The 26,412-nt window shown below is 38.5% G+C and overlaps 1 protein-coding gene across 1 annotated transcript in view; it reads left to right on the plus strand.

The window, feature by feature from the left end:
- The window catches only part of SMCO2 (single-pass membrane protein with coiled-coil domains 2), a 36,637-nt gene extending 12,394 nt beyond the window's left edge, over nt 1–24,243 (plus strand). The window contains exons 4-8 of the mRNA XM_055566169.1: nt 295–444; nt 9,477–9,571; nt 17,026–17,078; nt 18,023–18,195; nt 24,045–24,243. Coding sequence (XP_055422144.1) covers nt 295–444; nt 9,477–9,571; nt 17,026–17,078; nt 18,023–18,195; nt 24,045–24,243 — 670 coding nt within the window. The remainder of the gene's footprint in view (nt 1–294; nt 445–9,476; nt 9,572–17,025; nt 17,079–18,022; nt 18,196–24,044) is intronic.
- The last annotated feature ends 2,169 nt before the right edge of the window (nt 24,244–26,412 follow it).

Below are 26,412 nucleotides of genomic sequence, written 5' to 3' on the forward strand. Positions count from 1 at the left end.
TTCCTGAAGTCAACACTTAACATTCATTCCATGCAGGAAAATTAAAAATATATCTACATTGTTTACTGAATATAAAACATACTTTATTTTCTCCAGCCTTAAAAAAGTCTGTTAAAATGGGTATTAAATAAGTGTTCAAACTCATTTCTTAAAGCCTAAGTTCCTATCTGGCCTATTTTGGTGACAGAAAATGAATAAGCAGACCTATTTGCCACCCATAGAAAGGGGGTTTTAGGATTTGTGAAATGTTTCCCATTTTCTACCTTAAAACTGATCATAATCATATCTCTGTAGGAGTCAGGAGAACATGTTCTTTCAGCTTAACCACTGGAATACACGGATGGGTCTACAAGTGAAAGAACTTGGAGCTGATCACATAGACTGGATGGAGAAAATTAAAAATATTATACAAAAAATAAGCCTAACAGAAAACACAGTGAAGAGGTAATTGTGGGGTGTTGGGGTGGGTCAGAAAATAATGAAAAGTTTCATAGCTTCAGAAATTTATGAAACTACAGGTTTAAGGTGGGTAAAATCTTTAGGATAAGAAGTTTATGTGCTAAGTCACTTCAGTCGTGTCCGACTCTTTGCAACCCTATGGACTGTAGCCCACCAGGCTCCTCTGTCCATGGGATTCTCCAGGCAAGAATCCTGGAGTGGGTTGCCATTTCCTTCTCCAGGGCATCTTCCCAACCCAGGGACTGAACCTGCACCTCTTATGTCTCCTGAATTGACAGGTGTATTCTTTACCACTAGTGCCACCTGGGAAGACCTGGGAAGCATAAAGCCTTAGATTTAAAAGTCATGCCACAGAATCTTGAAGCCTACATCAAAGTTATCTGCATCTTTGCTCTCTCTTCTCTCAAGGGAAGACTGCCCTCAGAGATTCTCTCCTTGAAGCCACATTAAGAGTTATCAAAAGGACATACTGAGGTTTCCAGTGATCCCTGAGTTTTATCCAGTTTTGTCCAAAGGAATCCAACCAGTATGACATGAAAAAACTGTCAAAGTGTGCTTGAAAATGCATATCTGAATTCAGGTTAAAAGTTTCAAGATGAAACAGAAATGACAAAGTTGTTATTTATGCAGTCACTGGCATAGAGACTGGGCTTTGGAGTCAGAGGAACCCGGGTTTGAATCTTGATATTGACCTTTCTTGGACAGGTTAATAAACTGTTTTTTTAAGCCTTGACTTTCCTCATCTATAAAGAAATAATGATAGCCACCTCATTGGTTTATTGTGGGTATTAAACAAAATGCCATATGTAAAGCATTTAGTACAGTGCCTGATATATAATAGCAATTGATAAATGGAAGCTATTTAAAAAAATAAATCACTCTGGCCTTCTGAATCTTCCTACCACATTCCAAACTCTTTCCTACTGCAAGGCTACTTTTCTACATGTTTATTTGCCTTTCAGTTAAACATCTTCTTTATATTCAGTTAAACATCACCATACCTTTAGCTAAATATCTCTGTATCAGTTTTCTGACTATCCTATTCAAGGTACCCCCCTTTTTCTTCCAGAGCATGAATAATATTTGGATTTTAAAAGATTCTGTGTTTTTATTAATTTATTTTATTTTATTTTTAAACTTTACATAATTGTATTAGTTTTGCCAAACTCAGTACATTAAAGTTTCTTTCCATGGGAATTCCCTGCTGGTCCAGTGGTTAGGACTCCACGCTTTCACTGCAGAGGACATGGGTTCAATCCCTAGTTGGAAAACGAAGATCTCACAAACTGTGTGGTATGGCCCAAAACTTTTTTTTTCCATTTTTAAAACTAAGTTATAATTTACGTACTGTAAAATTATATCTTTTATTGTACAGTTCTGCAAGTTGTGAAAAATGCATACTATTGCTTAGCCAGCACAGTGAAGATAAAGAACACTTTGATCACTCCCCACATCCCTCATACTCTTTTATAGTTAACATCTCTCCCCAGGCTGCTAGTGACCACTCATCTACGCTCTGTCTGTACAGCTCTGCCTATTCTAGAATGTCACAGAAGTGGAATTACATAGCATGCAGCCTTTTGAGTCAACCATCTTTCCTTAGTATAAAGAATGTAATTTGAGATTCATCCATGTTGTACACATCAATAATTTGTTTCTTTTTGTTGCTGAACAGTATTCCCTTATATAAATATGCTACAATTGATTCTTTCACTAACTGAGACATATTTAGATTTTTTTAACAATCATTCATAAAGACACTGTAAACATTCACTTGGGTCTACCGTGGTGGCTCCGTAGTGAAGAATCTGCCTGCCAGTGCAGGAGATGTGGTTTCAATCTCTGGGTAGGGAGATCCCCTTTAGATGGAACTGGCAACCCACTCCAGAAGCTTGCCTGGGTAATCCCAAGGACAGAGGAGCCTGTCCTCTAGTGGGCTATGGTTTATGGGCTCTCAAAAGAGTTGGACGTGACTTAGCAACTAAAACAGCAACAATACCACAGTACCATGATAACTGTAGCTTTATATTAAGTCTTTAAATTAGGTAAGGAGTGTTATTCGGTTTTGTTCTAATTTTTTTCTAAGTCAAATATAATTTTTATTAGACTTTATTCCTTTTCTTTTTTTTTCAGCAGATACATGCTTGACTTTATCTTGTAATCTATAGACAATACATTAGAATATGTAATGAATCCATATACCTTTTCCAAAGGAATACCCAAAACAGAAGTAGCAATAAAGTTACAAATGATAATCATCAGATGAAATAATTTAGATGAAGCTTTTCTCTCTCGAAGAGATGGGGAAACTAAAATTTTATTTTATGTTGGAGTAGAGTTGATTAACAACATTGTCTTAGTTTCAGTTCAGTTCACTTCAGTCACTCAATCGTGTCCAACTCCTTATGACCGCATGGACTGCAGCACGCCAGGCTTCCCTGTCCATCACCAACTCCCACAGCTTGCTCAAATTCATGTCCATCGAGTCACTGATGCCATCCAACAATCTTATCCTCTGTTGTCCCCTTCTCCTCCTGCCTTCAGTCTTCCTCAGCATTGGGGTCTTTACCAGGAGTCAGTTCTTCCCATCAGGTGGCCAAAGTATTGGACATTCAGCTTCAGCATCAGTCCTACCAATAACTATCTAGGACTGATTTCCTTTAGGATTGACTGGTTGGATCTCCTTGCAGTCCAAGGGACTCTCAAGAGTCTTTTCCAACACTACAGTTCAAAAGCATCAATTCTTCGGGGCTCAGCTTTCTTTAGAGTCCAACTCTCACATCCATACATGACTACAGGAAAAACCATAGCTTTGACTAGACAGACCTTTGTCAGCAAAGTAATGTCTCTGCTTTTTAATATGCTGTCTAGTTTGGTCATACATTTTCTTCCAAGGAGCAAGCTTCTTTTAATGTCATGCCTACAGTCACCACCTGCAGTGATTTTGTCACTATTTCCATTGTTTCCTCATGTATTTGCCAGGAAATGATGGGACCAGATGCCATGATCTTCATTTTTTGAATGTTGAGTTTTAAGCCATTTTTTTCACTCTCCTCTTTCACTTTCATCAAGAAGCTCTTTAGTTCCTCTTCACTTTCTGCCATAAGGGTGGTATCAACTGCATATCTGAGGGTACTGATATTTCTCCTGGCAATCTTGATTCCAGTTTGTGCTTCATCCAGCCTGGCATTTTGCATGATGTACTCTGCATTTAAGTTAAATAAGCAAGGTGGCAATATACAGCCTTGACGTACTCCTTTCCCAATTTGGAACCAGTTCATTGCTCTGGGTCCAGTTCTAACTCTTGCTTCTTGACCTGTATACAGATTTCTCAAGAGGCAGGTAAGGTGGTCTGGTATTCCCATCTCTTGAAGAAATTTCCACAGTTCGTTATGATCCACACAGTCAAAGGCTTTGGCACAATCAGTAAAGCAGAAGTACATGATTTTCTGGAACTCTCTTGCTTTTTTGATGATCCAACGGATGTTGGCAATTTGATCTCTGGCTGCTCTGCCTTTTCTAAATCCAGCTTGAACATCTGAAAGGTTACAATTCACATACTGTTGAAGCCTGGCTTGGCAACTTTTAAGTACAACTTTGCTAGCATGTGAGAGGAGTGCAATTGTGCAGTAGTTTGAACATTCTTTGACATTGCCCTTCTTTGGGATTGGAATGAAAACTGACCTTTTCCAGTCCTGTGGCCACTGCTGACTCTTCCAAATTTGCTGGCATATTGAGTGCAGCACTTTTACAGCATCATCTTTTAGGATTTGAACTAGCTCAACTAGAATTCTATCACCTCCACTAGCTTTGTTTGTAGTGATGCTTCCTAAGGCCCACTTGACTTCACATTTCAGGATGTCTGGCTCTAGGTGAATGATCACACCATTGTGGTTATCTGGGTCATGAAGATCTTTTTTGTGTTGTTCTTCTGTGTATTCTTGCTGCTTGTTAATATCTTCTGCTTCTGTTAGGTCTATACCATTTATTGTACCCATCTTTGTATGAAATGTCCCCTTGGTATCTCTAGTTGTCTTGAAGAGATCTTTAGTCTTTCGCATTCAATTGTTTTCCTCTATCTTTTGCATTGATCACTGAGGAAGGCTTTCATATCTCTCCTTGCCTTTATTTGGAACTATGCATTCAGATGAGCATTATCTTTCCTTTTCTCCTTTGCCTTTTGTTTCTCTTCTTTTCTCTGCTATTTGGAAGGCCTCGACAGACAACCATTTTTCCTTTTTGCATTTCCTTTTCTTGGGTAGGGTCTTGATCACTGCCTCCTGTACAATGTCACGAACCTCTATCCATAGTTCTTCAGGCACTCTATCAGACCTAATCCCTTGAATCTGTCACTTCCACTGTATAATCATCAGGAATTTGATTTAGGTCATACCTTAATGGTGTACTGGTTTTCCCTACTTTCTTCAATATAAGTCTAAATTTGGCAATAAGGAGTTCAAGATCTGATCCATAGATCTTGTTTGCTGACTGTATAGAGCTTTTCCATCTTTGGCTGCAAAGAATATAATCAATCTTATTTCAGTATTGACCATCTGGTGATGTCCATGTGTAGAGTCTTCTCTTGTGTTGTTGCTATGACCAGTGCATTTTCTTGGCAAAACTCTGTTAGCCTTTGCCCTGCTTCATTTTGGACTCCAAGGCCAAACTTGCCTGTTACTCCAAATATTTCTTGACTTCCTACATTTCCATTCCTATGATGAACAGGATATCTTTTTTGAGTGGTAGTTGTAGGTCTTGTAGGTCTTCATAGAACTGTTCAACTTCAGCTTCTTCAGCATTAGTGGTTGGGGCATAGACTTGGATTATTGTGATATTGAATGGTTGGCCTTGGAAACAAACAGATCATTCTGTCATTTTTGAGATTGCTCCCAAGTACTACATTTTGGACTCTTTTGTCAACTATGGGGGCTACTCCATTTCTTCTAAGGAAATGGAGTATTAGTTGGCTATTAACTATTTGTTCTTAGTTAATAACTAACTATTGGCTAATTATTATTAGTTAGGAGTATTAGTGTGTGTCATGAGAAACGCTGGACTGGAAGAAACACAAGCTGGAATCAAGATTGCCGGGAGAAATATCAATAACCTCAGATATGCAGATGACATCACCCCTATGGCAGAAAGTGAAGAAGAACTAAAAAGCCTCTTGATGAAAATGAAAGTGGAGAGTGAAAAAGTTGGCTTAAAGCTCAACATTCAGAAAACGAAGATCATGGCATCCGGTCCCAACACTTCATGGGAAATAGATGGGGAAACAGTGGAAACAGTGTCAGACTTTATTTTTCTGGGCTCCAAAATCACTACAGATGGTGACTGCAGCCATGAAATTAAAAGATGCTTACTCCTTGGAAGGAAAGTTATGACTAACCTAGATAGCACATTCAAAAGCAGAGACATTACTTTGCCAACAAAGGTTCGTCTAGTCAAGGCTACGGTTTTCCTGTGGTCATGTATGGATGTGAGAGTTGGACTGTGAAGAAGGCTGAGCACTGAAGAATAGATGCTTTTGAACTGTGGTGTTGGAGAAGACTCTTGAGAGTCCCTTGGACTGCAAGGAGATGCAACCAGTCCATTCTGAAGGAGATCAGCCCTGGGATTCCTTTGGAAGGAATGATGCTAAAGCTGAAACTCCAGTACTTTGGCCACCTCATGCGAAGAGTTGACTCATCGGAAAAGACTCTGATGCTGGGAGGGTTTGGGGGCAGGAGGAGAAGGGGATGACAGAGGATAAGATGGCTGGATGGCATCACTGACTCGATGGACGTGAGTCTCAGTGAACTCCGGGAGTTGGTGATGGACAGGGAGGCCTGGCGTGCTGCGATTCATGAGGTTGCAAAGAGTCGGACAACGACTGAGCGACTGATTTGATCTGATCTTATTAGTGTGTGTTAGTTTCAGGTGTGCAGCAAAGTGATTTAGTTATACATATACATGTAACTAGGGGGCTACCTCAGTGGCTCAGTGGTAAAGAATCCACCTGCAATGCAGGAGGCGTGGATTTGATCCCCGGGTTGGGAAGATCCCCTGGAGGCAGAAATGGCAACCCATTCCAGTGCTCTTGCCAGGAGAATCCCATGGACAGAGGAAACTAGCCAGCTACAGCCCATAGGGTCACAAAGAGTCGGACAGGACTAAAACAACTTGGCATGCAGGCACACATACATGTATCTATTCTTTTTCAAATTCTTTCCCCATTTAGGTTATTACAGAATACTGAGCAGAGTTCCCTGTTATAGTAGGTCATTAATTTTTCTTTTAATTTTTCAAAATTGTTTTAGCTCTTCTATTTTTCTTGTCTGCTTTTCCATGTAGATTTTACAATCAACCTGTCAATCTTTCTGTGATTTTGATTGGAACTACCATTAATTCATAGATACATTTGGGAATAATTAATATTTTAGCAATAGCAACTCTTCTGATTCATGGATACAGTATTTCTCTCTATTTAGGTCTTTGATTTCTTCCATCAGGGTTGTGTAGTGTTCAGTGTACAGATAGTTCACATATTTTTAGGTTTATATCTATTTCATGCTTTTGGTTCTGTTATAAATGGTACTTTAAAATTTTCAGCTTCTTATTGTTCAGTTTAGTTCAGTTCAGGTGCTCAGTTGTGTCCGACTCTTTGTGACCCCATGAATTGCAGCACACCAGCCCTCCCTGTCTATCACCAACTCCCGGAGGTTACCCAAATATCATGTCCATCGAGTTGGTGATGACATCAGCCATCTTATCCTCTGTTGTCCCCTTCTCCTCCTGCACCCATTCTCTCCCAGCATCAGGGTCTTTTCCAGTGAGTCGACTCTTTGCATGAGGTGGCCAAAGTATTGGAGTTTCAGCTTCAGCATCAGTCCTTCCAATGAACACCCAGGACTGATCTCCTTTAGGATGGACTGGTTGCATCTCCTTGCAGTTCAAGGGACTCTCAAGAGTCTTATCCAACACCACAGTTCAAAAGCATCAATTCTTCAGTGCTCAGCTTTCTTCACAGTCCAACTCCCACCTCCATACATGACCATTGGAAAAACCATAGCCTTGACTAGATGGACCTTTGTTGGCAAAGTAATGTCTCTGCTTTTTAATATGCTATCTAGGTTGGTCATAACTTTCTTTTCAAGGAGTAAGTGTCTTTTAATTTCATGGCTGCAATCACCATCTGCAGTGATTTTGGAGCCCCCCAAAATTATTGTTAATAGCTAGTATATAGAAATACAGCTAACATTTTGTATATGACTTTCCACTGTGACCTTGCTAAGCTCATTTATTAATTTTAATAGTCTTTACATATTATTTGAAATTTTTCACATAGATAATTATGTCATCAGCCAAACAGAGACAGCTTTCTATCTTCCTTTCCAATCTGTGTTCCTTTCACTTTCTTTTGTTGCCTTATTATATTGGCTAGAACTTCTAGTGTGATGTTGAATAGGAGGAGTGACAGCAGATAGCAGACATACTTACTTAGTTCTCAGTCTTACAGGAAGAGCAAGAGCATTAAGTGTGATATTATCTGGGCTTTTGTTTGTTTTTAAATTGCTCTTTCTCAGATTGAGAAGATTTCTTCTATTCCTAGTTTACTGAGTTGTTTTTAAAATCAGAAATGATACTGAATTTTTAAAATAGCTTTTGCTGCAGCTGTGAATGATCATGTTTTTTGTTCGTTTATAAATATCTTGATATGGTGAATTATAATGATTGATTTTTGAATGCTGAACCAGCCTTGAATTTCCAGAATAAATACCACCTGGTCATATTATCCTTTTTATTTGTTGTTAGATTCAGCTTACTAAAATGGATCTTTAACGTTTATGCTAATGAGAGGCTTTTTAGTTCCTCTTCACTTTCTGCCATAAGAGTGGTGTCATCTGCATATCTGAGGTTATTGATATTTCTCCCCGCAATCTTGATTCCAGCTTGTGCTTCTTCCAGCCCAACATTTCCCATGATGTACTCTGCATAGAAGTTAAATAAGCAGGGTGACAATATACAGCCTTGATGTACTCCTTTTCCTATTTGGAACCAGTCTGTTGTTCCATGTCCAGTTCTAACTGTTGCATCCTGACCTGCATATAGGTTTCTCAAGAGGCAGATCAGGTGGTCTGGTATTCCCATCTCTTTCAGAATTTTCCACAGTTTATTGTGATCCACACAGACAAAGGCTTTGGCATAGTCAATGTAAAAAAAAAACATATTTAGTATCAAGGAAAAAATTGGGATGTTTTTGTACAGTTCTCTATTTTCTGGATGAGTTTGTGTAAAACTGGCATAACTTCTTTCTTAACTGTTTGGTTGAATTCACCAGTGAAGCCATATTGCCTGGAGATTTCACTATGGCAAGATTTTAACTACAAATTTAATTTTTTTAAATGATATATTATAGGATCAAAGGGCTGCACAGCCTACCTAGCTCTTGAGTATATTTCAGTAGTAGAATGTATCTTTTAAGGAACTTTCCCTTTTCATCTAAATTAATTTATTGGCTTAAAATTATTAATAATATTTTCTTATTATATTTTTTATTTTGAAATAATTGCAAATTCACAGGAATTTTCAAAGAAATATATAGCATAACCCCATGCACCCTTCCCTCAACCTTCCAAATGGTAGTATCCTGTCCAACTCAAAACCAATGAGTTGGTACTTTATCAATGATACTAATGGTATCCTTAAAACCAAGAAATGGATATTGGTATTAATATTAATGACAGAGCTCATTCAGACCTTACCAGTTATAAGTGCATTTTACATTTCTGCTTCTATATCCAGTTAGGACTACACTTCTTTACAATTATCTAGATAACTTAGAATGTTTTTTACTTTCTTGAATTGCATTTATGACTTCCCATGCCAACACAATTACCACCCAAGAGTCCCCCTTATATAGGAATAGGATTTCATTTTTGAAAAGTCAGAAACAATCTTTCAAGATCAAAAAAGATTATCCATTGGAGATTTTTCTTAAGCCACAGGACTAAGTCCCTCTCTTGGTCTGTTTGCAGCTTATTAAGTGAGGTTATATCCCTGGAGGGCCAAATTGAAAAGCTGGAATCACACCAGGACCTTGATTCTGATCAGGGGATAAACATGGAGGTAAGCAGAAGGCTTGGGAAAAAAACGGGGAGGTTGTGGGGACTCTGTAACCTCTTCCCACCCCATCTGTTGTTTAACATGTCATAATAAGAATTATTTCAAATCCTGAAAGATGATGCTGTGAAAGTGCTTCACTCAATATGCCAGCAAATTTGGAAAACTCAGCAGTGGCCACAGGACTGGAAAAGGTCAGTTTTCATTCCAATCCCAAAGAAAGGCAATGCCAAAGAATGCTCAAACTACTGCACAACTGCACTCATCTCACATGCTAATAAAGTAATGCTCAAAATTTTCCAAGTCAGGCTTCAGCAATATGTGAACCGTGAACTTCCAGATGTTCAAGCTGGTTTTAGAAAAGGCAGAGGAACCAGAGATCAAATTGCCAACATCCGCTGGATCATCAAAAGAGCAAGAGAGTCCCAGAAAAACATCTATTTTTGCTTTATTGACTATGCCAAAGCCTTTGACTGTGTGGATCACAATAAACTGTGGGAAATTCTGAAAGAGATGGGAATACCAGACCACCTGACCTGCCTCTTGAGAAACCTATATGCATGTCAGGAAGCAACAGTTAGAACTGGACATGGAACAATAGACTGGTTCCAAATAGGAAAAGGAGTACATCAAGGCTGTATATTGTCACCCTGCTTATTTAACTTCTATGCAGAGTACATCATGGGAAATGTTGGGCTGGAAGAAGCACAAGCTGGAATCAAGATTGCGGGGAGAAATATCAATAACCTCAGATATGCAGATGACACCACCCTTATGGCAGAAAGTGAAGAGGAACTCAAAAGCCTCTTGAGGAAAGTAAAAGAGGAGAGTGAAAAAGTTGGCTTAAAGCTCAACATTCAGAAAACTTAGATCATGGCATCCGGTCCCATCACTTCATGGCAAATAGATGGGGAAACAGTGGAAACAGTGGCTGACTTTATTTTTGGGAGCTCCAAAATCACTGCAGATGGTGATTGCAGCCATGAAATTAAAAGACGCTTACTCCTTGAAAGGAAAGTCATGACCAACCTAGATAGCATATTGAAAAGCAGAGACATTACTTTGCCAACAAAGGTCCATCTAGTCAAGGCTATGGTTTTTCCAGTGGTCATGTATGGATGTGAGTTGGACTGTGAAGAAAGCTGAGCACTGAAGAATTGATGCTTTTGAACTGTGGTGTTGGAGAAGACTCTTGAGAGTCCCTTGGACTGCAAGGAGATGCAACCAGTCCATCCTAAAGGAGATCAGTCCTGGGTGTTCATTGGAAGGACTGATGCTGAAGCTGAAACTCCAATACTTTGGCAACCTCATGCGAAGAGTCGACTCTGGAAAAGACCCTGATGCTGGGAGAGATTGGGGGCAGGAGGAGAAGGGGACGACAGAGGATGAGATGGCTGATGTCATCACCAACTCGATGGACATGAGTTTGGGTAACCTCTGGGAGTTGGTGATGGACAGGGAGGCCTGGCGTGCTGCGATTCATAGGGTCGCAAAGAGTCAGACATGACTGAGCAACTGAAATGAACTGAACTGAACAAGAATTAAAGGGATTTCCCTGTCAGTCCAGTGATTAAGACTCCAAGCCTCTACTGTAGAGGACACAGGTTTGATCCCTGGTATGCTGGATCTGGTGGTCAGTTCTGAGAGCATTTTGCCTGGGTACCACCACTTCTATTCTGTAACAACACGTAAAAAAGCTAGACTTTTCTGTTCTACCTAGAAACTCAGTCAAATTTGGCAGGTTTTCATCAATGCCACTTAAAATAATGAAGAGTTCTTTAAGAGAAAAGTTCTCATCTTAATATCTGTATCCTGACACCTACCAGTACAGAAAAAAACGTGCAGGAAATATATATTTGTGAAGAACTGCATTCCTAGAACATAAGAGAGAGATTTGTGTTTGTCTTTGATGTCTTCATGAAGAGTTCTTATGTTGGTTTTCACAGTATCCAAAGCTTTCTTATTGTTTTTGTCTCCTTGTATTTCTTAGAGATTCTTTTCTTAGAAAGATTTACTTTTCCCTTTTTAAGAGTTGTAGAATATTAGAAAAGTAGTGACCAACTTTGGATAATAATTAACTTTCAGAGCCCTGGCTGGTAGTTTTTCTTCTCTAATAAACTTCAGTCATTTGAAGAACAGTCTATAAAAATGGAAAAAATCTGTGTCTAACTACATTTTTTTTTTTACTGAAATTGCCAGCTTCTGCTTTAGTTCAAGCCAAATTTAAATTAAGTAGGATTTCGAAAGAAAGAGAAAAATGCCTCTTTTATAGTAGAAAGTAATATTTGTTTAGACCTCTCACATATTAAAAGCCATGCACAGATTTTTCAACAAGGAAAAAACTGCTTTAACTATGGCTTAGTGCAACATTTTGATGTAGCAACTTCATTTTGTGCTAGTTGGAAAGTCAGCTTTTTTTTTTTTTTTCAGTATCTAGGGCTTTGGAAATTGAAAACTATGAAGAAAGGGAAGAGGACAAAGGCCAAGAAACATTTTTCCCCTTAAAAAAATTTCCTCCAAAAGTCAGAAAATACAGAAATGTGGGTTCACCGGAGGAAAGGACAGGGAGGGATGGATATCAAAAGAATGAAGAGAGAAAAAAAGCACAGAGACAAATGATAGTGAGATTAAAAAAACAAATCAACATGGGCTTGGGATAATGTGAAAAGGAAAAAGAATCCAAAAAGGAATAGATATGTGAATCATTTTGCTGTATACCTGAAACTAACACAACATTGTAAATCAACTATACTCTAGTATAAATTTTTTTAAATAACTTAGAAATATAAATAAATGAATAAAATTAAACAGACATATTTTGCAAATGTAAAAAAAATATGAAAAAGGAAGGCATCATGAATATGTTAAGGGGATTCTCTATCCTGGAAATATATAGCTTTGTATACACTCTAAAAAAATGGGCACAGACTTGAAAACTAGAAACAGCCCAAATATGCACCAACTGGTGAGTGGATAAACTGTGGTATGTACTAAATGATGGAATGTTATTCAGAGATTAAAAAGAGATTTCTTAATCATTCAACAACATATCTAAATCTCAAGTGCATGGTGCTAAGTGAAATAAGCCAGACTTGGAAGATTACGTACTTCATGATCCCTTTTCTGAAAAAGGCAAAACCATAGGAATGAAAAATAGACTAGTGGTCACTGGCTGCAGTGGGGAAAGGCCGGAGAAAGGAACACAGAGAAGTTTCCGGTGTGATGGAAATATTCCATATCTTGCTGTAGTGGTGATTGCATACCAGTGACATACAGTGCATACATGACGCTTTTAAAAGATCAGTTTTACGCTATGTAAATTATACCTCAATAAACGTGACTTTAAAAATTGACACAACTCTGTCCTAAGACTAAAGACTGACAGAAAAGGCTGTGTAAAAACAAATACAGTAATACAATAAGTAAGGGACTTTAAATACAGTTGTTACAGAAGCAAAGTCCTAAGAATGGCTTTAGGTTTACTCTGGTGGAGGAAAAAGTGAAAGTGAAGTGCAAGTCGCTCAGTTGTGTCCAACTGTTTGGGACCCATGGGATTCTCCAGGCCAGAATACTGGAATGGGTAGCCTTTCCATTCTCCAGGGGATCTGGCCAACCCAGGGATCGAACCCAGGTCTCCCACATTGCAGGCAGATTCTTTACCAGCTAAGCCACAAGGGAAGCCCAAGCATACTGGAGTGGGTAGCCTATCCCTTCTCCAGGGGATCTTCATGACCCAGGAATTGGACTGGGGTCTCCTGCATTGCAGGCGGATTCTCTACCAAGTGAGCTATTGTTAGAAAAAACTATAGGAAAAGCAATGTGTGGGAAAGTTCAAGGAGAAGTAAATTAATAAGTAATATCATCTGTATGCAGGTCAGGAAGCAACAGTTAGAACTGGACATGGAACAACAGACTGGTTCAAAATAGGAAAAGGAGTTCGTCAAGGCTGTATATTGTCACCCTGTTTATTTAACTTCTATGCAGAGTACATCATGAGAAATGCTGGACTGGAAGAAACACAAGCTGGAATCAAGATTGCCAGGAGAAATATCAATAACCTCAGATATGCAGATGACACCACCCTTAAGGCAGAAGTAAAGAGGAACTAAAAAGCCTCTTGATGAAAGTGAAAGAGGAGAGTGAAAAAGTTGGCTTAAAGCTCAACATTCAGAAAACGAAGATCATGGCATCCAGCCCCACCACTTCATGGGAAATAGATGGGGAAACAGTGTCAGACTTTATTTTTCTGGGCTCCAAAATCACTGCAGATGGTGACTGCAGCCATGAAATTAAAAGACACTTACTCCTTGGAAGGGAAGTTATGACCAACCTAGATAGTATATTCAAAAGCAGAGAGATTACTTTGCCAACAACGTTCGTCTAGTCAAGGCTATGGTTTTTCCTGTGGTCATGTATGGATGTGAGAGTTGGACTGTGAAGAAGGCTGAGCGCCGAAGAATTGATGCTTTTGAAGTGTGGTGTTGGAGAAGACTCTTGAGAGTCCCTTGGACTGCAAGGAGATCCAACCAGTCCCTTCTGAAGGAGATCAGCCCTGGGATTTCTTTGGAAGGAATGATGCTAAAGCTGAAACTCCAGTACTTTGGCCACCTCATGCGAAGAGTTGACTCATTGGAAAAGACTCTGATGCTGGGAGGGATTGAGGGCAGGAGGAGAAGGGGACGACAGAGGATGAGATGGCTGGATGGCATCACTGACTCGATGGACGTGAGTCTCAGTGAACTCCGGGAGTTGGTGATGGACTGGGAGGCCTGGCATGCTGCGATTCATGGGGTGGCAAAGAGTCGGACACGACTGAGCAACTGATCTGATCTGATCTGATCACATGTATTGAACTTGCCTGTTGCTCAAGTGGTAAAGAATCTGCCTGTGATGCAGGAGACCAAGGTTCAATCCTGGATTGGGAAGATCCTCTGGAGAAGGGAATGGCAATTCACTCCAGTATTCTTGCCTGGAGAATTCCACGGACAGAGAAACCTGGTGGGCTACAGTTCACAGGATCGCAAAGAGTCGGACACAATTGAGTGACTAACACACACACATCACACATATTGGCTCATTTACTTCTCATGAGTAAATAAAATGACTCAAAGCATGAAAGGGGGAGGAGGGGGAAATTGGTGAAAGTATTTAAACACACACCCATCAGAAACAAATTTATGAGAGCTTTAAGCTGAAGAAAGGACTTTGAAGTAGCCTGATATTGAGTCCACAAAGCTTTCTGAAATATCTGTATGAAAATAACTTTCATCCTGAAACTGACTCCTATCTCAGTTACCTTTGGTGCAATAATCTTTGATAATTACCATGTAAAGATATTTACTAGGGCACTGCGTAAACTGTGATTATTATCTCACAGCTCCTTTTTAAATAATTAAATCACACAACTCAGGGGTTGGTGATGAATGAACTTGGAAAAAAAAAAAAAAGAGGGTGTAGATTATCCATTTTCTATAGGCAGTTTGAGGGTAAACACTGTTATTGCTTGTATCCAACAAGCACAATGCCTAACTCCATGGCCACTTACATAGGATGTGGCTAATGACATATTTTTGATTTGACTTAATGTTGATTTTGCAGATCAGCATCCAGAACAGGATGCAAGAAAACCCAGCTTCTATTAAATCTCAGACTATTTGATCATGAATGAGCATTCTTCTAAAAAAATTGTCATTTGTTCTTTTTCAGTTTCACACATCATTCATTACAACTTTTGTTCTATACTCTTTTGTTTTAAAGGAGAAGATCATGGAGATTAAAAAGCAAATAGGAGAAATGGATAACAATTTTGTCAAGGTAATGATAAAATGTCTTTAAGGAAGAAAAATAGTTCTGCAAATAAATCTCAAATTTTAGTGAATGGAATCCAAAATTCAACAAAAGAGACTCAGAATTTTAGACCTAGAAGGGAACTTATTATTATTTATGCCCATATTTCTACATGAAAAGAATCTTGTGCTTGCTGTTTAATTAAAAAAATATTACAGTACTGATGAACTTATTTTCAGGGCAGGAATAGAGACACAGCCATAGAGAACAACAGACTTTTGGACACAGCAGGGGAAGAAGGAGTGAAGAATTGAGAGAGTAACACTGAAACATACACATTACCATGTGTATAACAGATGCTAGTGGGAAGTTGCTGTGTAATAAGGGAGCTCAACTCCTTGGTGCTCTGTGACAGATTGGGGGTGGAATGATGGGGTGGGAGGGAAGTTCAAGAGGGAGGGGACATATGTATACTTATGTCTGATTCACATTGTTGTACTACAGAAACCAATACAACATTGTAAAGTAATTATCCTCTAATTAAATGTAAATCTAAAAGAGAATATAAAAAATATTTTTTCTTCTAACAAAAGTAATGCATGCTTATTTTAATAATTAAAAAATTATAAAAATATTGCATATAAAAAGAAAAATAAAACTGCTCTCAAAAATAAACACAGTGAACATTTTAGTGTATTTATATTCTTCTAAATGTTTTAATACATATAGTATTATTATTTTAATGAGTTACCATTATATATATTATTTTCAAACTTGCTTTTTCATTTAGCATTTTTCTTTAACAACCTTCTATGCCACTAGATGTCCTTTTACTTTTTCACTGTTTATATGAGGCAGAGTTTGATTTGGGGATTTATTAAACTTATTTTGTTAGATATTTGTGGTTTTATAATCAATTATAAACTACACCTCAAAAATCCATATCTTTCCTTGCTTTTGCAAGTAATTTTTAAGGATTAGTTTCCAGAAATGGCACCTCCTTGAATCACAGGACACTCTTTTTTAAGTTAAGGCTCTGCTTTTCAACATATCCTGCAAGTCTATTATGGGATGATTAATTAAAAACCTTTCTAAGCATTATTTACTTAGGACATATGTGCAATTGACATTTGCATCTTAGAAGAGGATGATTTGCTTTCAGCCCGTGTCTTGATCTTTCTGAGATACATGGAAAGAAAAGAGGAATAAGACACTTTTTGTGGATAGCACTTTTACTAAACTCAAAGGCCCAAGTATCCAAACATAATGAAGACTTACATTTATATATTGTAAATTTTAAAATATTTAGAAAAAATATAGTTTTATTATTTTCTCAGAAACATATTATGTTTTTCCAACTAGTGTCCTGGTAAAAGTTTAAGAAGCAAGGAGAGGGTAGTGGATAGAGAAGAAAATTATTTGTAATATGCTGCTATTGTGCAAATTTATATCTTTGAAGTATTGAAAATAATTTATTGATCTTGTGGTGATACCTTCTGCAATTTATTGTGATTGCATGATGAACTTTTTCTAAGAGGAAGGGTTTTACTGAATAAAAGTAAGTTTCAGTGAAGCCTCCCTACAACTTAGTGATATCAGAATGAGTATGGTTTTATTGTATAAACCAGAAAATGCAGTTTCTATTTTACCCAAAATTGTGGGTGTCTTTTCAGGAAGATGCTTGTGATGAAGCTCATAAATTAAAGGAAAAACTTGCTGCAAGAATAGAGGTAAGATTTCACAGTTACACAAGTTCAAATAATGATCAAATGAAATTATTTAAATCTACACACAGAGGTCATTCTTTCCCTGGAAGTTGAGTGTATACCACACACTGGTCTCTTTCTACCCCTTTCTCCCCTCCTGAACTGCTTTGGGGTGCCAGAATGTCTCACAGGTGTGGTGTACTTCCAAGCTCTCATACCCTGGGGCTGCTCCTACAGCTCCTCCATCTGCAGCTTATCCTCCATGTCTACATATTACCCACTCTTCAAAGCTCAATTCAAATGTCCTCTCATCTCCCAGACCTCCCCTAATCTCCCCTAGCCAGAAAAATGACTCCATCTGAACTTCTCGCGCAAGAGTTTATACACTGAGGTAAATGTGAATGCGTGAGTCAAACAGTGAATTAATGAATGAATGAACCTGTCACCAGTTCAGAGGTGCTTAATCATCCCACCTATCCTAGAGGAGAAGTCCCAAAACCAAGCCTCAGCTACTGTGTCCTCACATTTTTTACTTTCTCTTTAGCATGTCTATAGTATCTAATGAATATATGCATTTAGTTGTTTATTGCTTACCACCCAACCCTTATAGACACACATAAAATTCTTTGTCCCTTTTGTTAAAAAACACATGCATAATGGAATGCCCATGTCTTGTCTATTTTGTTACCTGCCACATCCTAGAATAGTGCCTGGTGGAGTCAGTCAAATAAATATGTTTTGCATAGATGAAAAAATTGAATAGTTGAATTCAATAAAAGAAGAACTATATTTCTATCTGAATACTCTGTGAATGTGTAAGTTTCTTTCCTTAGGTGAGTACACACAACTCACGTGTGATTTGCAACACTCTTTACGTGTTCTGGAGGAAAGATACTTGGCATCATCTCCAATAAGAAGGGCAGACAATGAGAATCTTTTTTTAAAATGATTGCTCTTTTTGTTCCCAGAACTTTTGCAAGGACATGGCTCTGCTGGATACAAAGTTGGGGATGTATCAAATGCAAGGGAATCCAGACTCTCAGAGTCCTGAAGAAATGGGCATGGATGAAAAGGAGCCCCTGCTTCTTCAGGCTTCATCACCATCCTTGGAGGAGAGCTCCCCTCCCCACATTACAATGTGGTGAGTTAGAGACAGGGACCTCTGGAGGCTGACAGAGTCCCCAAAATGAATGGACTATAGTAAGATTGAATTTCGTCAAGGAATTTATTTTATTTTTTTAATAAATGATTTATTATTCTTCTTTAAAACTTTAAGTTGTAATTTCTTTTTCATATTTTTAAAATTTTCAATCAGTATTTTCTTTCATTTACTGGCCACGTTGCATGGCTGGTGGGATCTTAGTTCCCCTACCGGGGATGGAACCCAGGCTATAGTCGTAAAAGCACCAAATCCTAACCACTGGACCACCAGGGAATTCCCAAGACATATACCTATTGCAATAGATATAGATATAGACATAGATACAGATATTTCTTTCTTAGCGTTTTAGATAACTACATATATATGTATTCTTGCTTAGTCACCAAGTCATGTCTGACTCCTGACAACTCAGTGGAGTGTAGCCTGCCAGTCTCCTCTGCCCATGGAATTTTCCAGGCAAGAATACTGGAGTGGGTTGCCATTTCCTTCTCCAGGGGATCTTCCCAATCCCGGGAATGAAACTGCATCTCAAGCATTGGCAGGTGGATTCTTTACCAATGAGAAACATGGGAGGCCCCAGAAAACTATATATACATAAATTTTAAAGGATGGTGTCTGCAAGCTATGATGCAGCCACCTCTACTGAAAGAACATACCTGCTAAGCAGATTTGAAAACCTTTGTTTGCTAGACAGGGTGGCTCTCCCTTGTATGATATTGAAGACACACATACTGGCAAATTCTGACTCTGGATCTCTTTTTCTGGAGATGCCATACCATCATATATGCCTTGAGTAGTACTTTCCTCTAAGAAAGCTATTTTTTTAATCTTTTTATTTTGTTTTATTCTTTTGTTAGAGAAAATGTGAAAATTAAGTAAACTCTGGCTATGTTTTCACACACAAACACATACATGCACAAATACTGTTAACTCAATTTTATAAAAATATAATGAAAATGGCATAAAACCATTTTATCTCTTTTGCTTAAGAAAGCTCTTTTGATTCTTTATCCCCAAGCACTAACCCAAGTAGAATCTTCAGCTCTCTCTTTTGTGTATGCACATTGTACTTAGCTCATAATCCTGACATAGTGTCCACAGCATACTATTGCAGTTAAATTATTTCCAATCTGTCTTATCATAATAATCCATAGGCTACTTGAAGGCAGGAGTCTTGATCATTTGCAGATATTAAATATAAAATATGTTCATCATGCTCAACAAATATTTAACTTATTTATTAATTAAAGTAACAGGTGAAGAGTGATGTTGATGGTGAAGTAAGGACCATCAAAGAAAACTTCCTCCTCCATAAAACTCAATGAGAGAGCTGGAAAAAATTGTCAGAATCAACTTTTTCACAATTCTGCAAAGTAAATATTTAGTATTCAGAAAAGATAAAGAACTCTTGAAACTCAACAGCAAAAGACAAACAGCCTAATTTTCAATATAAGCAAAAAACTTGAATAGACATTTCTTCAAAGAAAATATACAAGTGGCCAAAAATCACTTGAAAATATTTTCAGTGAAAAAGCACAATGAAAGCATTATTGATCTTTGGGGAAATGCAAATCAAAATCATGAGATATTGGGAATTCCCTGGCGATCCAGTGATTAGGACTTGGTGTTTTCATTGCCAGGGCCCAGTTCTGATCCCTGGTCAGGAAACTAAGATCCCATAAGCCAAAATAAATAAAAAAAGAAATAATGAGGTATCACTTTACATCTCTAGATCAGTTCAGTTCAGTTCAGTTGCTCAGTCATGTCCAACTCTTTGTGACCCCATGGACTACAGCACACCAGGCCTCCCTGTCCACCACCAACTCCTGGAGTTTACTTTATACCACTAAGATAACTATAATTAAAAAGACAGATGATGACAAGCACTGGAGAGATGTGGAGAAATTAGAATCCTCAGACAGTGTTAGTGGGATTGTAAAATGGTGCAAACACTTTGGAAAACAGTTTGACAGTTTCTGAAAATGTCAAGCTATCATATGATCCACTTGTAAGTATGCACCCAAAGAACTGAACATATATGTCCACATAAAAACCTGTATATGAGTATTCACAGTAGCTAAAAAGTGGAAACAATACAAATACTCATCAACGGATTAAATAGGTGAACAAAATGTGGTATATCCACATGATAGAATATTATTCAGCCATGAAAAACAATAAAGTACCTATACATGCCATAACATGAATGACCCTTGAAAACATTATGCTAAGTGAAAGAAGTCAGACCCAAAAGGCTACATATTATATCATTTTGTTCATATAAAGTATTAAAAATGGGAAAATCCAGGTATGCAGAAACTAGATTAGTGGCTGCCAGGCCTAGGGATAGTGGAAAATAGGGAATGACTGTTTTGGGGAGGAATTTTGATGAAAATTTTCTGGAATTAGTGGTGATGGTTGTACAATCTTGTGAATAAACTAAAAGCCACTGAATTGTACAATTTAAAGAGTAAGTTTTATGGCATGTGAATTATATCTCAACAACAGACAAATAAGTGAGTAAGTGAATGCCATTTGGTGATCACTTAATTGTGTTATGGGCTTCCCGGATAGCTCAGTTGGTAAAGAATCTGCCTGCAAGGCAGGAAACCCCAGTTCGATTCCTGGTTGGGAAGATCTCCTGGAGAAGAGATAGGCTGCCCACTCCAGTATTCTTGGGTTTCCCTTGTGGATTAGCTGGTAAAGAATCCGCCTGCAATGAGAAGACCTAGATTCGATCCCTGGGTTGGGAAGATCCCCTGGAGAATGGAAAGGCTACCCACTCCAGTATTCTGGCCTAGAGAAGTCCATGGATAGTCCATGGGGTTGCAAGGTGTTGGACATAACTGAGTGACTTTCACTGTCACTTAATTGTGTTATACAGGCAGATAATCCAGGTTAGTTGGTCATCTTTCATCACATAATTGGCTTCAGAGATGGCTCAAGTGGTAAAGAATCTGCCTGCCAATGCATGAGGCCCAGGAGACATGGATTCAATCCCTGGGTCAGAAAGATCCTCTGGAAGAGGAAATGGCAACCCATTCCACTATTCTTGCCTGGAGAATCCAATAGACAGATTTGCCTGGTGGGTTACAGTCCGTGGGGTCACAAAGCATCAGACACAACTGAGCACACACACACATCACAGAATTACATCCTAGTTAAGACTGTCTAAGACTTTTAGGAGTCTCCTGTCAGAGAACTGGAAACATTCTGATTCCATTTAAACATAGTTATACATTATCTCTTTTCAGGAAGTTTATCTTACAATGTCAATTATTCTGTACCAATTTTGCTGTTTTTAGCTTCAGAGGGTGGCCTCTTCCTGGTATTATCCCCAATCCCTCAGTTCTCTTATAGTTTTCTTCTATGTATTGACCACATATAATGTGAACATTTGGAAAAGATTAAAGATTTTATGCAAGGAAAGTTCTTTTTTTTTTTTAAATTGATGCTAGGGCTTCCTTGGTGGCTCAGACAGTGAAGATATCTGCCTGCAATGCAGGAGAAACTGGTTCAATCCCTGGGTCAGGAAGATCCCCTGGAGGAGAAACCTCACTCCAGTATTCTTGCCTAGAGAATTCCGTGGACAGAGGAGCCTGGTGGTGATGTGAAAAGTCATATATGACTTAGAAACTAGGCAGCAATAACTGATTATATTGAAGTTATAGGATTATAGTTTTTAATTTCTCTGTTTTCCAAGTTATCTGTAATTTAGAAAAAAAAACTATTTTCTCTTTAAATATTAATGTTAAAATGTGGTGTTTTTGTGGGAAATGTCCCAGCTTAGTATTTCCAAATATGATTAATTTTGGAATTTAGGAAGATAGTGCTTATTTACTAGGTATGTTTTGGTAGTGAGTCATTTTTCTTTGCATAAGAAGGAACAAATCTAGATTTAGTGCTCCTGGAGGACAGGACATTTCTGCTTCACCTTGCTAGCCATCAAAGCCTCTTTCAAATAGAGTATTTTAAGATCATTGGCTCTTTAATAACTATGTGAAGTAGAAGCAATTATTTGTGTACCTGCCAAGAGATAGCCAGTGGCAGTAATGCCAAGAAACTTGGCTCAGTTTCATGGAATCCAAAGAGTTGGGTCACAAAATATATGCATAACTAGCTTTAACTGTGCCCTAGACTTTCTCTTCTGAAATGTATTATAGAAGGTAATTATCTCCAGGTAACTGGATTATCTGTGACATTTCTTTTGTTCTTTCTGTCTTTCTGGATTTTCCAGATCTTCTACCCTAATCGTGTATTGCATTTATAAGTAGATAATAATGCAAGAACTTCAAAGCAAATAAATACAATGCAAAAAGGGCATGTCTGGTAGTGGGATAAAACTGCTGATAAAGAGAGCTGAATTCACTTGTCGCATGGTATTTTGTACCCTGAGGAAAATCTAGCTAGCTGGCTGTGCCCTTATTTCTCCCCAGATAGACTTCCCGTACCTCATAAGTGAAGTAAGGGTGGCAATAACCACGAAAATGTGAGACTAGCATTTCAAAAAAAGAGCTCCACAGTAATCAGGGTTTCACTGTCTCATGGCTATAGAATATTAGAACTCCAGTGCCAACTCTAAGATGGACTTATGTCTATCTACTCCAAGTTCCTTCTTTTGCAGACGTCAACAGCAGTTAGGAGAAGTTCAATTACTTACTTGAAGTTGTAAAGCTATACAGATGGAGGAACCAAGAGTCACATCAGTGTGTTTTTCTTCAGAATGTTCTTTTGTTTGTTTATTTACTTATTTATCTATTGATTAATTGGTTGATGTGTAGCTGATTTATAATATCATATTGGTTTCAGGTAAAGGGGCTTACAAGGTGACTCAGTGGTAAAGAATCCACCTGTGATTGCAGGAGATGCAGGTTCAATCCCTGGGTCGGGAAGATTCCCTGGAGGAGGAAATGGCAACCCACTCCAGTATTCTTGCCTAGGAAATCCCATAAACAGAGGTGCCTGATAGACTGCAGTCTGTGGGGTTGCAAAAGAGTCAGACACAATTGAACGCTCTTGGACAGACTTATACAACATAGTGATTTAATATTTTTATAGATTATACTGCATTTACATTTATTATGAAATAATACTTAAAAGATGCTTACTCCTTGGAAGAAAAGTTATGACCAACCTAGATAGCATATTGAAAAGCAGAGACATTACTTTGCCAACAAATGTCCATTCAGTCAAGGCTATGGTTTTTCCAGTGGTCATGTATGGATGCGAGAGTTGGACTGTGAAGAAAGCTGACCGCCGAAGAATTGATGCTTTTGAACTGTGGTGTTGGAGAAGACTCTTGAGAGTCCCTTGGACTGCAAGGAGATCCAACCAGTCCATTCTGAAGGAGATCAGCCCTGGGTGTTCTTTGGAAGGAATGATGCTAAAGCTGAAACTCCAATACTCTGGCCACCTCATGCGAAAAGTTGACTCATTGGAAAAGACTCTGATGCTGGGAGGGATTGGGGGCAGGAGAAAAAGGGGATGACAGAGGATGAGATGGCTAGATGGCATCACTGACTCGATGGACATGAGTTTGAGTGAACTCCAGGAGATGGTGATGGACAGGGAGGCCTGGCGTGCTGCGATTCATGGGGTCGCAAAGAGTCGGACATGACTGAGAGACTTAACTGAACTGAATAGCTATACTTCCCTGTACTATACAATATATCCTTGTTGCTTATTCATTTTGTACATAATAGCTTGTGTCTCTTAATTTCTAGCCCTATCTTGCCCCTCCTCTCTGCCCTCTCCCCACTGGTAGCCACCAGTTTGTTCTCTACATCCTTCAGATGTTCTTAACCACAAATGTGTTTCTTTCCTTCTAGGAAACGTGCACTGAGGATTTTCATCATGTTTTATGTCCTCACCTTGACTGGACTTTCATGTTACATACTGTTTTTTGATGCTACATTTATCTTCGAAAAGGTGCTCCCTACAATTCTTGGGCGCCGCAGGATGTGGGAACTGCGGGAGATTCTTGCACCTTTCTTGAATTTGGAAGTGGAAGACTTACTACCCTCTTAAAGATACAGAAGTTACTGTTACCCTACTGAATTTCTTCTCAATAAAATTCTGGCTGTTCTTGTATTATGATGGTTAACTTACTTTTTTTTTTTAATTTTATTTTATTTTTAAAATTTACATAATTGTATTAGTTTTGCCAAATATCAAAATGAATCCACCACAGGTATACATGTGTTCCCCATCCTGAACCCTCCTCCCTCCTCCCTCCCCATTCCATCCCTCTGGGTCGTCCCAGTGCACCAGCCCCAAGCATCCAGTATCGTGCATCGAACCTGGACTGACTTTTTAAAAAACACTATAGAGTGGAATATTACCCAGCTATGAAAAAAGAATGCATCTGAGTCAGTTCTACTGAGGCGGATGAACCTAGAGCCTATTATACAAAGTGAAGTAAATCAGAAAGAGAAAGATATCGTATACTGACATATACATGGAGTCTAGAAAGATGGTACTGATGATCTGTTTTCGAGGCAGTTTCAAAGGAGATGCAGATGTAAGCAACAGACTTACAGTCACAGTGGAGGAGGGAGAAAGTAGGATGACTTGAGAGAGTAGTATTGAAACATATACATTACCATATGTAAAGTAGATAGTGGGAATTTGCTCTTTAATGCAGGGAACCCAAAGCTGGTGCTGTATGATAACCTAGAGGAGTGGAACAGGGAGGAGATAGGACGGAGGTTTAAGAGAGAGGGGACATATGTATACCCATGGCTGATTCATGCTGATATATGGCAGAAACCATCACAATGTTGTAGAGTAATTGTCTTCCAATTAAAAATAAAATTAAGAAACAAAACACTAGGGCGTGTTTTGTGAAGGACATTATAGTTATGCAGAGAGTGGCTGATAAGATAGAAAAAAATGAAAGCAGTTATCTTTACCCTCATGACTCACAATGAATCTTCACACACATTTTTAAAAACATTTCTTTCAAACTACTAGCCTCTCTTCTCCCCCAACTGTGTGGACATTGAGACTACTAAGTATTACTTTCATGGGTGGTTGTTCCCCCCATTTTGACCTCTGATATCTCAGAAAGGAAAGAACAGAATTCTCTCCAGTTTTACTTCAGTTGAATTGGGGCCTTACAATTGTTGTCTAGGGAGGCCTTATAAATAGCTGAGAAAAGAACAGAAGCTAAAAGCAAAGGAGAAAAGGAAAGATATACCATTTGAATGCAGAGTGCCAAAGGAGAGATAAGAAAGCCTTCCTCAGTGATCAATGCAAAGAAATAGAGGAAAACAATAGAATGGGAAAAGCTAAAGATATCTTCAAGAAAATTAGAGATACCACGGGAAAATTTCATGCAAAGATGGGCTCAATAAAGGACAAATGGTATGCACCTAATAGAAGCAGAAGGTACTAAGAAGAGGTGGCAAGAATACACAGAACTATACAAAAAAGATCTTCATGACCCAGATAATCACAATGGTGTGGTCACTCACCTAGAACCAGACATCCTGAAATGCAAAGTCAAGTGGGCCTTAGGAAGCATCACTACAAACAAAGCTAGGGGAGGTGATAGAATTCCAGTTGAGTTAGTTCAAATCCTAAAAGATGATGCTTTAAAAATGCTGCACTCAATATGCCAGCAAATTTGGAAAACTCAGCAGTGGCCACAGGACTGGAAAAGATCAGTTTCATTCCAATCCCAAATAAAGGCAATGCCAAAGAATGTTCAAATTACCGCACAATTGTATTCATCTCAAATGCTAGCAAAGTTATGCTCAAGTTTCCAAGCTAGGCTTCAATAGTACATGAACCTAGAACTTCCAGATGTTTCAAGCTGGATTTAGAAAAGGCAGAGGAACCAGAGATTAAATTGCCAACATCCGTTGGATCATCGAGAAAGCAAGGGAGTTCCAGAAAAACATCTACCTACTTCTGCTTTACTGACTACGTCAAAGCCTTTGACTGTGTGGATCGTAACGAACTGTGGAAATTTCTTAAAGAAATGAGAATACCAGACCACCTTACCTGCCTCCTGAAAAATCTGTATTCAGATCAAGAAGCAGCAATTATAATAGACATGGAACAACGGACTGCTTCTAAATTGGGAAAGGAGTACAACAACGGACTGGTTCCAAATTGGGAAAGGAGTACATTGTCACCCTGCTTATCTAACTTTTTTGCAGAGTGAAAGTGAAAAGTGAAAGTGAAAGTCAC

This window comes from Bubalus kerabau, chromosome 1, assembly GCF_029407905.1.
Source record: "Bubalus kerabau isolate K-KA32 ecotype Philippines breed swamp buffalo chromosome 1, PCC_UOA_SB_1v2, whole genome shotgun sequence".
In the NCBI taxonomy this organism is placed as follows: domain Eukaryota; kingdom Metazoa; phylum Chordata; class Mammalia; order Artiodactyla; family Bovidae; genus Bubalus; species Bubalus kerabau.